Source organism: Rhinolophus sinicus, chromosome 4 (genome assembly GCF_057876585.1).
Source record: "Rhinolophus sinicus isolate RSI-liver-muscle chromosome 4, RSI-T2T, whole genome shotgun sequence".
In the NCBI taxonomy this organism is placed as follows: domain Eukaryota; kingdom Metazoa; phylum Chordata; class Mammalia; order Chiroptera; family Rhinolophidae; genus Rhinolophus; species Rhinolophus sinicus.
This window is the reverse complement of record NC_142504.1, coordinates 24,041,224-24,056,289: the sequence shown is the minus strand read 5'-3', so window position 1 is coordinate 24,056,289 and position 15,066 is coordinate 24,041,224. Positions and strand designations below refer to the sequence as shown.

The window sequence follows — 15,066 nt, the reverse complement described above, 5'->3', positions numbered from 1 at the left end:
TTTGCAATTACTGAATTCTGGTATTCTCCTTAAATGTAACATATTAATATTAAGTACATCTTTCATTAGAAAGCCAAGGAATACAATTTTCAGTTTCTTTCTTTAACAAAAATGTTAGTACAGTTTTTAGATGCTTACCAAAAGTGTGCTGACAACTTGTATTCACTTTTAATTTGAATATTTTCACATATAAAATATTCACTAAATAAAAGTTTACTTCAATATACACAGTAATATTTCTTTTGAATCAAGAATTTCCTTTTTTTCTTTTTAAGGAGGGCGCAGCTCACAGTGGCCCATGTGGGCATCAAACCCACAACCTTGGTGCTACCAGCACCTCATTCTAACCAACTGAGCTAACTGGCCACCCCAAAAATTTCTTTTTTGTGAAAGGGTCTATTTTTAACAAAGAATTGGTCATGTAGGAACTGAAATGAGAACTTAAGAAGTGAATATTTGTTTTGGGTTTAAGTCCTCATAAAGGCAAATTTGTGATCTAGTTTACTGACCAGTAATTCCTTCTGACAGCTGGCTGTCTGAAACACCAGATAATTTTTCTGAACATATCAAGCTTTTGTTGTGACAAGTCTCCCTTTCATCTTTAGTTGTACACCAGTTTTGTTTGCTTATAAAAATCAAGTCTTTAAAATTTGCACAAAGAGGCGATATAGAAAAAGTTTAAAGCATGGGTTCCAATCCCAGCTCTGTCAGTTCACAATTATAGGACTTTGGTCTAATCATTTAACCTCTTGAAGCCTTAGATTCCCTGTCTCTAAAATAGGATTGTTAACAATGTCATAGATTTGCGAGAATTAAGATGACTGGGGTGAAAATCTTAGCACAAGGGCTATTAGTACATAGTAAATGAAAATTAGCTATGAGGATGATAATAGTGATTGCTGATGATATGAATATATACAGAGGGTAAGGTTTCTAGGCCGCATGCTTAAACAAAATAAGTACATCAATGAGACAGACTTTATCACAAATGCTAAAATCCTCTTTGGCTCCATCTCTAGGGCAAAGAGACAAATGGAATTTGTTGAGCCTGATTTCAAAATAACTGAGGATTTACTAAATTACATGAGAAATTGATGAGAAAAGAACGCTATCTAGACACTTGTCAATTATTTTGTTAATTGAAATTTTGAAATATAGAAGAATTAAACCAGTAAATAGTGTGCAATGCCAGATTTCCAAATATACTACTGTGGCATCCACAGATATCAATGCATTAATAAAATAAATAAGTAAAATATACAGAATTGAAGGTTACCACTCTCACCAGAACCACATTAAATAGTGTCTTCATTACCTATGCAATCCAAAATCCACCCCACTGTTCCATCTCCACCGCAGGCTAACACTTTGAAGTCAGAAACATCCCGGAAAAAGTTTAACCTGAAAAATAAGCATGTTGTGACACATGATTGATGTTTTTAAAATTAGGACTTTTTTGGTTTCTCATTCTTAGAATTTTATTGAATGAAAGATATTGTTATTTTATAAAAACTGTAAAATCTCAAATATTTTATTGAAAAATATTAAATTCTTATCAAGAATAAAACTATAAAATAGAAATATTAACATCTTAATGTAAACATATTTTAATTATATATTGCAGAGTCTATAATATAGATTTCTTATTTTTATTTTATCAACTCTGAGCTACAAAAAGCAAAAACTGTAAATTATAACTTTTATTAAAATATTCTCCCAGATGTGATCTGCAGTTAATATAATCCAGAGTGCCATGAACTATATCAATTAAACATTTTTATTAATCAAAACTTCTCTTTTGAGTAATTAGATAAACATACTTTGTCAGTAAATGAGTCTGAGAGTTTTCCGCCTTCTCCTTTACTAGGAGATGTTGATCAGGCTGTTTTTGAGGTTCTACCAAGAGTTTCTGTGTTTCTCTCTGATTTAACAATCTGCAAATATGAGCCAGGCTCCCCCTGCCTTCTGACTTGAGCCACAGTGTTTGCTACCCAGGAACACTCATGCCTAATTGCTGGGTCAGCTGAAATAAATGCCCACTGCTTCTGAGGCTACTGCATGAAGTGTGCACATTAAGGCAATCTACCGTGGGGAAAGTTACAAAGGCAAGTAATGCAGCCAGTTACATAAGCATGCACGCCTATTTATATGCAATGAAAGAACTGAAACAGGACATACATATTTGGAATATGTCTCTTCACCCCCCTTGCCCCAGAGGTAAGAACTGCTAATAAGATATAATATGCAATCATCGAAGATTTTTTTCCTGTATATTTACACATAGGAATATACACATATGAATTTTATTACACACATTTTTAACATGAATGGGATTGTTGTACATCCTGTTAATTTATTTGTGTGCATTTTTAGATTTAAAAATGTCTAAGGGATCTTTCTGTGTCAGCACATAGAATGTCGTGGCATAATTTATAAGAGAATGCATTACATAAGGTGTACATTCCATGATTTAATAAACCACTTATCTTCATGTACTTTAAAACTATTTCTAGTGTCACTATTACAAAAATATAAGTATCATAGTGCATCATTTCAAGAGCATTTATGTGAACATGTGCATGTTTTGAAGGCTACTCTTCTAGAAGGGAAAAAATTCGCTATAGCATCGTATTACTCTCTGAATGGTTTCCATTATAGAAGATGTAAGTGTTCATTTATTTGCAAATCCAAAAACTTTATGATATTTCTTTAATAATAATGAAAAACCGCATCATGATATTATTGTAAAATCACATCCCTGTTTACTAGTGGGTTGAGTGTATTTCTGTAGGATTATAGCAGAAGTGTAACCTCCTCTGTGAACTGCGTCTTCAACGTCTTGTCCCTCTTTTCCCTTGGGTTGTCTTTTATTATTATCTTATAAACTCTTCACATAGTATAAGTGATACTTTCACTTAAATGAGTATTAGAAAAAAATTCTTAAAGTAATACAATGCATATAGTAGAAACGTATAAAAAAAAATGAAACCCCACCATCTTATAAAACCTTGATTAGTTAGAATATGAAATTTTCATGTATTTCCTTATATATTATACAGTGAATATTTACTTTTAGTTAGATATGTTGCAATATTTTCTTCCAGTCTATTACCAGTTGGTTTGCTAATGTTATGTAATACATAGTATTATGTATAATACAACACCTGTGTACCAACTGGCGACTCCGAAGGGTAGAGTATTTTCAATCACTTACATATGCCTCTGTGCTCTTTTCCTAGAGCATCCCACTTTCTCATTCACAAAGCTGAGCACTATTCTGAATCCTGGGTTACCATGCGCATGCCATAAACAACATTTTGTTTGCGTTTTGCTTTTTCAGCTTAACATTTTTACTATAATTTAGTCATATGGTAGCAGAAGTTCTTTTTATGTGTAGTTGAAGTTATTTAATTTCTACTGCTAAATATTATTTATGTGAGCATGCCATTTTAAATCAATGTCAATGGACATTTGGGATGATTAGCTTTATGTTCTTTTAAATTGGACATGCTTGCTACGGGTCATGGGCAGTGGCTACATTTGGAGCAGGAGTTCCTTATATGCAACTTTTGTTTCCCAAAGTTGTACCAATGCATACATTCACTAGCAATGTAGATAAGATTTGGCAGAGCCTGTCATCTTTAACACTAATAATATCACACTGTTTAATGTCATGTGTTTCCTCTTTTGTGAAATGCCAGTTCAAGCCTTTTGGCTCTTTTCTTTACTCTTTTCTTATTGATTTGTAAAAATTATTTATTTGTTCTTAATTTAAATCATTTTTGCAAATATCTTCTAAATTTGAAAGATTTTTGTCAGTTTAATGAATGTGCATTTTAATAAACAAGATTTTGTTTTAATGTATTCAAATTTATCAACACTTTCTTAAGTGGCTAGGTATCATAAGTAGCTAGTGGTAGGCCTGTTTTGTGTAAGAAGTTTGCTTACTCAAAAGTCAAAAATAATTCAGCTATACTCTTTTAAATTTCAGTTTGACTTTTGACAGAAATTCTAAGTGGTGGTGTGTGATAGGGATTATGGTCTATTATCAATATATAGACTATAATCCCTATCTCACATCACCATATTAAAAAAATATATATAATATACATTATGTTGCAAATATTACATATACATTTTATATATAAATATTATATACATATATTATTTACTATATTCTATTGTGTTGGTGTGAAGTAGGGATACCCGTATTCTCTTACCCCTCCCTCTGTTCTCTTTTTCTCACATTTTTTCTCTTTCTCCCTTTTTACCTTACTTCTTTCCTTTTGGCTGTTGTGCACAAAATTTCCTTTTTATTTTTTAATTCATCTCTTTTTTTTGTTTGTTTTTTTAGTGTTTAATTCAATTTCTACCATGCAAGTTCCATCATAAGTCAAATTTTCACATATGGGAACATGTCTTTTCGGACCGTTTTATTTTATTCCTGAATTTGTCCATATCTGTACCAGTACTATACTTTATAATTATTATAGCTTTATAGGAATTCTATATCTCATAGAGCATGAATAATCTAATTTATTTTCCCTTCTTTGCTTTGCTAGACACACTTTAAAGTTAACTTGTCATATTCCACAAAAATAAAAATAAGAACAAAGAAAAACCAATCATAATTTTGACTGTAGTTACATTAAGCCTATAGACCAATTTTGGGCAAAATAACATCTGCATAATGTTAAGTTTACTCATCCATAAATACAGGTGTGTTCAATTTATTTACATATTGTTTAATGACCTTCAATAAAGTTTCAATTTTCTGCTTACAGGTCTTGCATGTATGTTTTATTATATTTATTTTTGGTTGATTTACAATTTGTGTATTTCAAATATTTTTAAAATTATTAATTTTAATGTTTTGTTGCTGATATATATACATATATTTGATTTTTATATATTGATCTTATAAACAAACACATTACTCATATTTTTTCTGTTGCCTATATTTTGTTTGAAGATTAATTTGAATTTCTATGCAAACAACAGTATCATATGCTAATAATAATGGTTTTATTAGTCATCTCCAATTCTTATAATTATTATTTATTTCCTTGTCTTATTATGCTGGCTGGAGCACATGCCTGATTTGGAGTATTCATCCAGAATTTTCACATCTTCTTCTTGAATTTAAATGGAATACCCCCCAAATTTCCCTATTTAGGTTGATGTTTGTTGTAGGGATTTTTTTCTTCTTGTCTTTTTCGAGTGACACATTTTTTAAGTTTAAGTAGGTTTTCTTCTATTCCTGTTATAGTAATAATTTTTATTTTGACTCAATGGTAACTTTTTTCTGCATCTTTTCAGATGTTGATATGGTTGATCCCATTTAATCAGGAATATGGGAAAGCATCTTTATATATTTCTACATCATTAAACCATTCTTACAACCATTTCATGTACTTAAATTGGACATTTTTTTATTAATATTATTATAGAGAATTGGATTTGAGTTTATAACTTATTTAGGAGTTATATATTTAATTTCATGAAAAAAATGGACTTCCTATTTTCCTTCCTGATACCATCTCTAATTTTTTTAATTAAAATTATTCCGTCTCATAAAATGAAATACAGAATATGCCCTCATTTTCTATTTTTTAGGAAGGATTTGTATAATTTTTTAAGTTCCTTAAAATTGGTTTGCTCTTGTACATAAACTATACAATCTCTAGTAAGTCTTTGATTTCTTTTCTTTTTTTTAATACTAAGGTCTTATATAATCATTTCAATTCCTTTAATAATTATTGAAAAAAATGCTATTTTCTAATTCTTGCTAAATCAATTTTGCCAGTTATATTTCTGTATGAATTTGTCTCTGTTTTAATAATTACTAAAAAATTCCTAGTTTCTAATTCTTCCTAAATCAGTTTTTGCCAGTTATACTTCTGTATCAACTTGTTTACCACCTAAGTTTTCAAAGATTTTTGTCACTGAAGCCTACAAAAGCTTTTCAAAATATGCCAGTAGCTGAAAAGTTTGCCATAGAGCTAATTGTTTCTGGTGAAAACCTAACCACCCATTTGACTCACCATTGTTCTTCTACTCCATGATGATGTTTCATCTGTTATTCATTCTTGTTTTCTTTAAAATTTGTCATCATTGGTTCTTCAGCAGCATCCTACCCCCAAACATAAACCCCATGTGACTGTCAGACCAGCTTACTCTCTGTAAATTGATTGCTCAATGGATTGAAAAATTGGTCTAGCTCAGCCTTTTAATCCACTCAATCCATGTTGTTTTCCCTTGAGATTCATCCATTCCTTATTTCATTCATTCATTGAATAGGAGCCTTGGACAATTATTTAATCATTCTGAGTATCAGTTTCCTTATTTTTAAATTGGAATTAACAATGTCTGCTTCACTGGTCATTTTTAAAATATAAACAAATTGTGTATGTAAAAACTTACATTGGACTATCCACAGGTTATTAATTTAATTATTTTCCCTTCATTCAAAGTAGTATATAGTTTTATAGGTTAGAGTGCCACTCCTCTATTTTTCTACCTCCTTCAACCCCAGTATTCAGGCAAAATCTTCACAAAGGTAATTTTCTAGCAAGCAAAGCTGGATGGACAGTGAAGAGGTAGTTCTCCTACCTCCAATCTGAAACTGTAGCCACAGAACTATTGGGAGAACTGCTTATGGCACTGGGGACAGAAAGTGGAGAGGAACACAGCTCTGATTGAAAAGAAACAAATCCAAGAAACTTGGCAAGAGTCAAAATGCAACTCTAAGCGGGCATTCACTTTTTGTACATTAAGCTGTAAAGACCAGCAGGTATGATGCTCCCACTTCACACATCTGTCATCCTACCAATGGGGAGGGAATGAGGAGTGTCTAGACAGATACCCATTTGTGGAAACTTTAGTACTATATACTCTTCATCTATAAATTTTAGAGGTTCACTTGCAGAATTTGTACGTATAAACATTTTGCAATGAAGTAATCATGCATGGCTCCAGAATATATTTATACTGTTTTTATGGAAATGTATTGAAATTAAAACTTAAAAAGATTTATGAAGTGAATTAATGATTTTTGAGTTTTCAGTGTTGGTCATTAAATATTTCGTAGAGCATTTTCTATTTACTCACAGTAGCTAAACTTAAAAGAGACTCTCCACGGTTAATGTATGGGTTTAGTGGCTCTGTGTCAAATGCTTTCTTATCACATTTGTTCAACAGCCATCACAATATTACACAGTTTAAAAAATAAAAAAAAAAAGTGGGTGGTGATATTATGATGCTTAATACCACAAAGCAAATCAAGATATTTCATCTAAGATTCAGAAGTCTTGTTTCCATTTTTAATAACTGTTAAGATAAAACTGATGTATAAAATTTAGGAAGTTTTCATTTGTTCCCGACAATAGTATTTTAAAAGCACACCAGAAAAACTTTTTAAGAAAGAAGAGAAACTGCAGTACCGATTCCATAATCTTGGAAAGTGTCTTACTTTCTTAAATGACAATATGTAGGAATTTCTTTCTGTCCTAATCTTGCATATTCTAAGAAAATAAATGATACTGCCATTTATATATAATTTGGATGTATCAGTTAGAAATGAGGTTGAATATATAAAAATAAAAATATGTATGGATATTAAACAATATATATACTATATATTATATATTATAAAATTATATTGCTTGATACTGAAGGGCAACTAATGTGAGATTCATAATTATCAGCACAATAATACAGAGTGAATGGTCATTTAATTGTACATATTTATATTCCTTCATATTAAAGCAATACAGGTTGAAGGACCAAAAATGACTTTTTCATATATCATCAATTCTTCTCTTCTTCCTTTTCTTCTTTGTTTAGAAAAAAAAATAGGTTACCTCAAGAGCATGCCTTAAGAAACGTATGTATTCTGATTTAAGCATTCAGAGCAGAACCAAGCAAACTTATCTCCTATTATTCAGCTCAATTTATATTCATACTTGCATGTACATGGTTACATATTATTCTTACATGTAGAAGATTAGATGGCTTCACATTCACTTCACTAAAATCAGGCTGATTTTTTTTTTTTGTTTTTTGGTTTGTGATGTTACTACAGTTTTTGTTTTTGAAACTATATTTATAGTTTATAAAATGAAATCTTAATACCTTCTACCTTGCTTTCTAATACCTCGGCTGTATCTATACATCTCTTGGTATTATTGATAGTATTATTGTTGCTGTAGCAACTTTTGAAAAAGGTATGCATAAAGAAATTATGAAAAAAGTTTTCTCTATATTTTGTAGTACAAAATGGGGGCAGGATTAGAATCATCTTTTTTCTGTGTATATTGATAATGTCATCTTCAAAGTGATGATTCATCAACTGGAAATTGCCTCCCCCATCATTTCAGCTTAAAGCATAACTAATTATAACCATGTCCTATGATCTCATATCTTCTGTACTCTGTTTTATCAATACATGATAAACTTTAGGAAAACTAGGAAATGCACCTGTTTCAAAAAATTCAGCAAGTCTTTTCAGGATATTTTATAGACAGTGAACTTACAGGTTTTTTTGGAGGGGCATTTTATGTAGTATAATTCAATGCTGTTACCATCATAGCTAGAAAGAACTTGCAGAGTATTTGAGAAAATAAATATCCCAGTGAACTATTAATAATTGAAACATTAATGCCATTATCTCCTAAAATCTCAAAAACATTATGCATATGTTTTATTTTAGAAGAGAAGGAGAGAGAAATAGAGAAAGGGAAAGAGGCAGAGTGAAATGACAGAAATTAGAGATAGAAAACAAGAGAATATTTACTCCTTGGACACCTATGTTATCTCATTGAATAACTTTAAAATTCTCGCGAGTATAATATGAGTTAGAGAGCAGTCAGTAAATAATAGGCTCTGTAATGTGGTCCAAATATGTGTTCCTTTTTTGACTAGTGTATATTATTCTTGGAAAATTATGTGTTAAAAGGAATATCAAATTTTCTTAAGTCATTTTTGAATGAATAAAAGCAAAATAATACTTAGCTAAAATACCTTTGATCGTTTATTGAAACTGTTCATGATTTCATCAACATAAGCAAAACACGTCTATAAAGTTATCACTTTAAAATATACATTTATTCTGGTACATGGAAAACAGTAACCCTTTTAGGATGTTTTAAATATACAAATATAAATTAGTATTTAAGGGACAAGTTAACTGAAGAATATAAAACAGCCATTTTTTTTTCCTTTTAGTCATTTTCTCTCATCTGCTTGGACGGGAGTTAAATCAACTCAGTATTTACATAGTATATTTAGAGCTACAAATATGCACTCAAGTTTGTGGTCATGTACATGTGTCTCCATCGCTCAAAGCACTAATGCATATGTATCTGTTATGTGTTTACTGACATATGCATACATTTGTAAATATAATTCTTTCTTTTAAGTTTGTAGTTACATGACTACCACATAAGCAGAACTGATTGACTATTTTGGAGTGAAGGATTAAGTGAAAAATATGATCAAGTATTTTAATTTAACTATAAATTATACATACTTTCTGATCTTTCAAAGAAGTTAACTTGGAAGACTTCATTCTTAAAACTTCGAATTAGAAAGCACAGAGATATGACTGTGGTCCAAAGGACAGTCTAAAATTAACCCCTGAGATGTAACAGCAGAAGTGATTAGGTTTCTTGGATCTGTTTGGCAAATCTATGCAAATCCATTCTGTCAACCTAATGCTTTTATTATTAATAACTGGGATGATTTCATTTTATATGAATCAGATCACTTCACCAAGTTAACTTTAGAATGTGAAGGAAGAAGGGTTTATGAGCTAGGAAGTAACTCTAGACTTCCATAGAGAAAGAAAAAATGTTACTTTGACTAGGATCTAATACAAAAGTATAGTTACAAATGCCTGAAAAAAGAGAGAGAGAGATTGAATGGAAAATTCACATATAGGTTTCACTCTGAATTTCTATGAAACCTTTCATTAACTGAAATCGCGTAAAGCAAAGAGTATTCCCCACCTTATGAAAGTTCAGTAGTAGGTTTACGATGGGCATGGCGGTTTTTTGTAAAAGCGATAATCCTTTTTGTATTTCTTTCAGTTAGGGAAAACAGGTACTAATGTAGGTCTTTCCTAAAAACAAAGCGGTGTAATACAAAGTTTTGGAAAGTGGGAGATACCTTTATATAGAAAAGTAACTTTATATATCATCGGCCTCAATTCCCTGACTTAATACGTATTGAAAAGCTACAGCTGTGTACCAGGAAACGGGGTTAGATAGCAGAGATTCAAAAGCAAGACAGACAGAGTCCTTGCCTTCAAGTATCTCACTGACTTAATTGAGAAGGCAGACAAGAAAACAGAATTCTGGTCACCAGGGGATGTTCTTTAAAAGCAGTTAATGTAGATTTGGTAGAGGAGGATATCAGAGTTAGCCTAATAAAAGTGGAGACATCTGAGTTGAATTTTGAAGCTTTTGTAAAAGTTAATTCACTGACAGATTGGGAGACAGGCATGAGGAAGAACTGAGTGAAGGGTTAATATATAAGAATGAGAGGAAATATAGAATACTAGGAAAGTGATTCGATGAGACATGCTGGATAGTGTGAAACAATGCATTTTCAGGGAGGACAGAAAAGTGAATGGTCTTTCCATTCATCAAGTTAGAGAATAAAGTCAATGAACAAGTTTGGGAAAGAATGAGAAAATGAGTTTAATACTAGACACGCAACATTTGAGATACATATATGACATTGACATGGAAATGTTGAGTAAGTAGTTAAATAAATTTATATGGTGCTTTGTAGAGAAATCTGAGATGGAAGGAGCAATCCATTTACACTTGATCAAAATCATGAAAGGGAGTTGGAAGAGAGACCATAAAGGAGAGGTTTAAAGTATCTTGTTGGTGTACAACACACATGGATCTGCTGTTTTATGAGATTAAAACCTTCAGCAATTTATTTAAGCCCTCTGATCATGTATCCCCATCTACAAATGGAAAAAGGCGTAACTCATAAGGTTGTGTACATCTACATATTCCCAGGCCTACATCCAACAAATTACTTTTATTCTAGTATTATAAAATTAAGAAGCATATGTATATGAAATTAATGGAGTTCTAGGTATGAAATTCTAGGAGAAAGTGACATTAAAAGAATGGTCTGAGGAGAATGTATCCAAATATAAAAGAAGAAGTACCTCAGAGATTACAGACATTGGTTTCCTAATATTAAGGGAGAAGAGACTTTCAGGAAAGGTGAAACAGCCAAGGCTATTTGATTTAACAGCTACAAGTTTATTAGCAACAAATAGCAATCTCAATGGAGACTAAGTCAAAACCCTAACTGCACTGAAGAAGAGATGAAGAAGTGGGAAAACGGTCTATTTTATTCTGCATCTAGTTGTGAAGAAAACAGAGTTGAGAAGGTAAGTAACTTTACATTTGCAGATATATATATATATATCTGCAAATGTATACGTGTATATATATAGTTTTATTTTATTTTTAATTCAAAATGAGAGCTTTGTCAATTTCACATGTTGCTCATTCTTTTTTTTTGCACCTCTGCAATAAATAACTTGGCAATTGTGTTTTCTTTGGTCTTGAATATTTATCCATTTCTGTGCTGGTAACACTTTAATCATTGTGTATGTTTTCATCATCAACTTTTTAAAAAAATAGAAATTCAGAATTAATTTTTTCATTTAATATGCACTTTAATTTTGAGCTAATTTTTGCTGTAAAGTTTTATTACAAAATGAAAGTGTTACAAAACCTAAATATAGATATATATTGCATGTCTAATTTAAAAAAAAAAGAACACAGGCAATATTTTAAACTATTCACTAAACATTCTTGGCAGGACTGATCACCTTTTCTTTCTCACACATATTTTATGTCATCTAATCTATGATTTCCCACAATCTCCACTGCCATTGATGATTGTTATATCTGTTCTCCTTCACTTTCCACCGGGGACACGTGAGGCACCAGCCACAACACAGTGGGCTGGCATAACAGGTGTAACAATTGTTCGACAGTTTCTTTCACTGCACATTTCATTTCAACTTTGAACTTTCTGCAAACTGTACTTTGGAGGGTGTTGCTTGTCTTTCTGTGTGGGAAGACTTGGGGAAAGAGAGTTGTTTTCCTGGAAACGTTTCAGATATAATGACTGTGTTAAAGTGAGAAGTCTTAATTGAACATACACGTGTCTTCATTCTACTAGAAGATAACATAGTAAAGGCTGGGTGTACAAATTAGAGAGCTAACAAACTCATAATCTTAAGAGTTTAGTAATGTACTCAATAATAAAACTTAAATTAAAATTAGAAAATCCTGGACAAATGCTAAATCGGGAGGGATGCTAGAACACCAGGAATAGACCAAAAGAGTTCTGGGTAAACTTAAATATTATGCTCACAGTAACCGTATGACACTATATGATCTGACCCCTCAGTACCGCTTTCATATGCTGCAGCTATCTATCCATCCTTCTCCAGCTACCTGGCCTTCTTTCTAATGTTCCCCAATCATGTCAAATATTCTCCCACCATGATTCTTTTCCTGTCTTAAAGGCTCTTCTATGAAATGGCCGAATGGTTTGCTCCCTCATCTCCTTCAGGTCTATACTCAGTGAGTTCTTCCCTGCTGAGCCTATTTTTAAAAAGCAACCACAGAACACTCACTACACATACACATTCTGTTCAATTTCTCTGCTGACATAATGTATATTTATTAGTTTAATTTGTCTTCCTCCACTAAAACATAAGGCAGGAAGCATTGTCTGTTTTGTTCAAAATGCACGGGCAGTGCTAAGACTCGTTCCTGGCATCTGGTAGTCACTGAATAAATATATGCTGAATCAATTTATATCATTGTTGTTATTATTGTTAAGCTACCATTTCAATTTTTACTTAGTTGTTGCATCAATATTCTGTTTGAGTATGGAGTACACTCTTCATTATTATTCTTTATAATTAAATTATGGGAATAGCTCACTACATCCTCATTTTTAAAGGATTCTGAGATAATCATCTACTATGAGTTTATGTATTTTGACTCATTGTCATTTAACTGCCTGGAGCTGATGGCAAAGTTGTGTCAGGGAACTTGCCGGGTAACCTGGGATTACAGAAAACTGGACATTCAAGTATAATAGTTTAGGTTGTTTCTTAGAAATTTGACTTTTGTAGAATAAAATAAGAAATAGGTTAAAAGATATACATAAATCAATTAGTTTTTTCTTTCTTTTCTATAGCCAGTACAAGAGAAATTGTTCTTTTTAGTGTACAGAGAATTTAGGTAATGACCACTAAATAATGACACATGGATGTCCGGTTTAACTGCTATTCAGCCAACTACTATCCCTTTATTTGTGAGATGAATAATAAAAATTCAGATTTTCAACACCTTTTGAAGTCATAATGCATTTGTTAATATATACGAGAAGTTCCTACAGAGCTGTAATACCCTAAATGGGAGAATTCTTCCGTAAGACAATTATATAACTTTGTTAATTGTAGCCTTATGTTATATTTTTTGCTACTTTTACTAACCTATGGATTTTTAATACAGAAGCATAAGTCAGTTGTCTAACTCAATCACTCTGGTAGTCAAGGTGAGGACAGAATTATGCTCACACATTTAATTGACGGGCTTACAAAATCATCGGCACGATATTTTATGACTAATCATAAGTATTAAAAGGGTAACTGGAGTGCTTCATTTTTACATTGGCAAAGCAACAATATTTTCTGGAAATTTCCAGTAGAGCTGGATTGAATTTTGAGAAACATTTTCTTAGCCGTTTGAGGATTTTGTCAAGCAATCTGACATAACAAGAGAGATATGTAATAGGTCATAAATTATGATTCAGGAGGGATTTCATTTAAATAAAATATGGTAGAAACTTTGTTATATAAATGATATTTTGAATGAAGAAAGTTATGAAATCTGAGGAATCTGTTATGCCTTTTCTAAATTACATATTTATTTTAATAGGAGAATATATTCCAAGGCTTCAATATGCAAATATATAAACTTGGAAAATGTGAATCTGAAGGTTAACTGTTAAATTTTATTTTTAAAATTATATATGATTTACATTTAATTCAGGTAAATAAAACCAAAGATGTCAATAAAGCACCTATCTCCAAATAATTCATTAAGCTTAGTTATGCTGAACAATCTGGGAAATAATTTAGAATTCCAAAAGATTCATCTTATATTTTATTTCGTCAATAAATACTTATTTTTACTTAAATATTTTAGAGATAATATTAGAATAAACTACCTGTAATTTCATGAAGCTTAGAATCAGAAGGAAACAAGCAATGTCACAAGTATACAAAACAACTGGATATTAACTTTTCATAAATAGTATTAGCATATGCAGTTGGTATAACAGCTGGAGATGTTCAGAATTATATGAATGTTGTGAAAGAAAATAAAACTCATTCTATGAAGACCAGACAGCAGTATATATTTTATAATTTCATTTTTCCAACTAATATATACCTATAAATTTATTAAATTATATCACAATATGCATCATTAAGAAACAACTTTTATTATATAGAATCTAGTATCAGGCATTTTAAAACAGAATAGTCAGAATCAGACTGAAATAATTTAAATTAGGAGATATAATGGAAACAAATAAACACCAATTTCTGTCTTAAAACACAATTAGAGATAAAAAGGGAGATGATCAGAGAGTTTTGGTATTTAATAGATAATTCACTATAGGAATTAGCATAGCTTCAGTATATCAAGAAAAGCTTCTACTCTATAAACAAATAGGTAGTAAAATAATATAAAGGAAAAATAATATAAAGATAAGATGAGAGAAGGAATGCATAAAAAAGTTTTCAAAATTTGGTGAGGTAAAGAAGATAAATTGGCGTAAAAAGGAAATTAAAAGAACAGCTGCAGGTTCAAGGTGGCAGATAAAATATAGACTTTTAAAAAGTATATCTATTATAGCGTTGGAATAGTGATAAGGCAGAAAAAGTGATGAAATTAAATCACAATGGGTAGTAGATTAGTACAGACACCTTATGGAGTAGAGAAA

General features: G+C 31.1%; 1 protein-coding gene across 4 annotated transcripts in view; it reads right to left on the bottom strand.

Annotated features, from left to right (window-relative positions):
• Window positions 1-15,066, bottom strand: part of DGKB (diacylglycerol kinase beta) — a 647,688-nt gene that overhangs the window by 372,926 nt on the left and 259,696 nt on the right. For all 4 annotated transcript variants that reach the window (XM_019727049.3, XM_074340800.2, XM_074340802.2 and 1 more), the window contains one exon: window positions 1,316-1,401. In XM_019727049.3, the coding sequence (XP_019582608.1) occupies window positions 1,316-1,401 (86 nt within the window). The remainder of the gene's footprint in view (window positions 1-1,315; window positions 1,402-15,066) is intronic.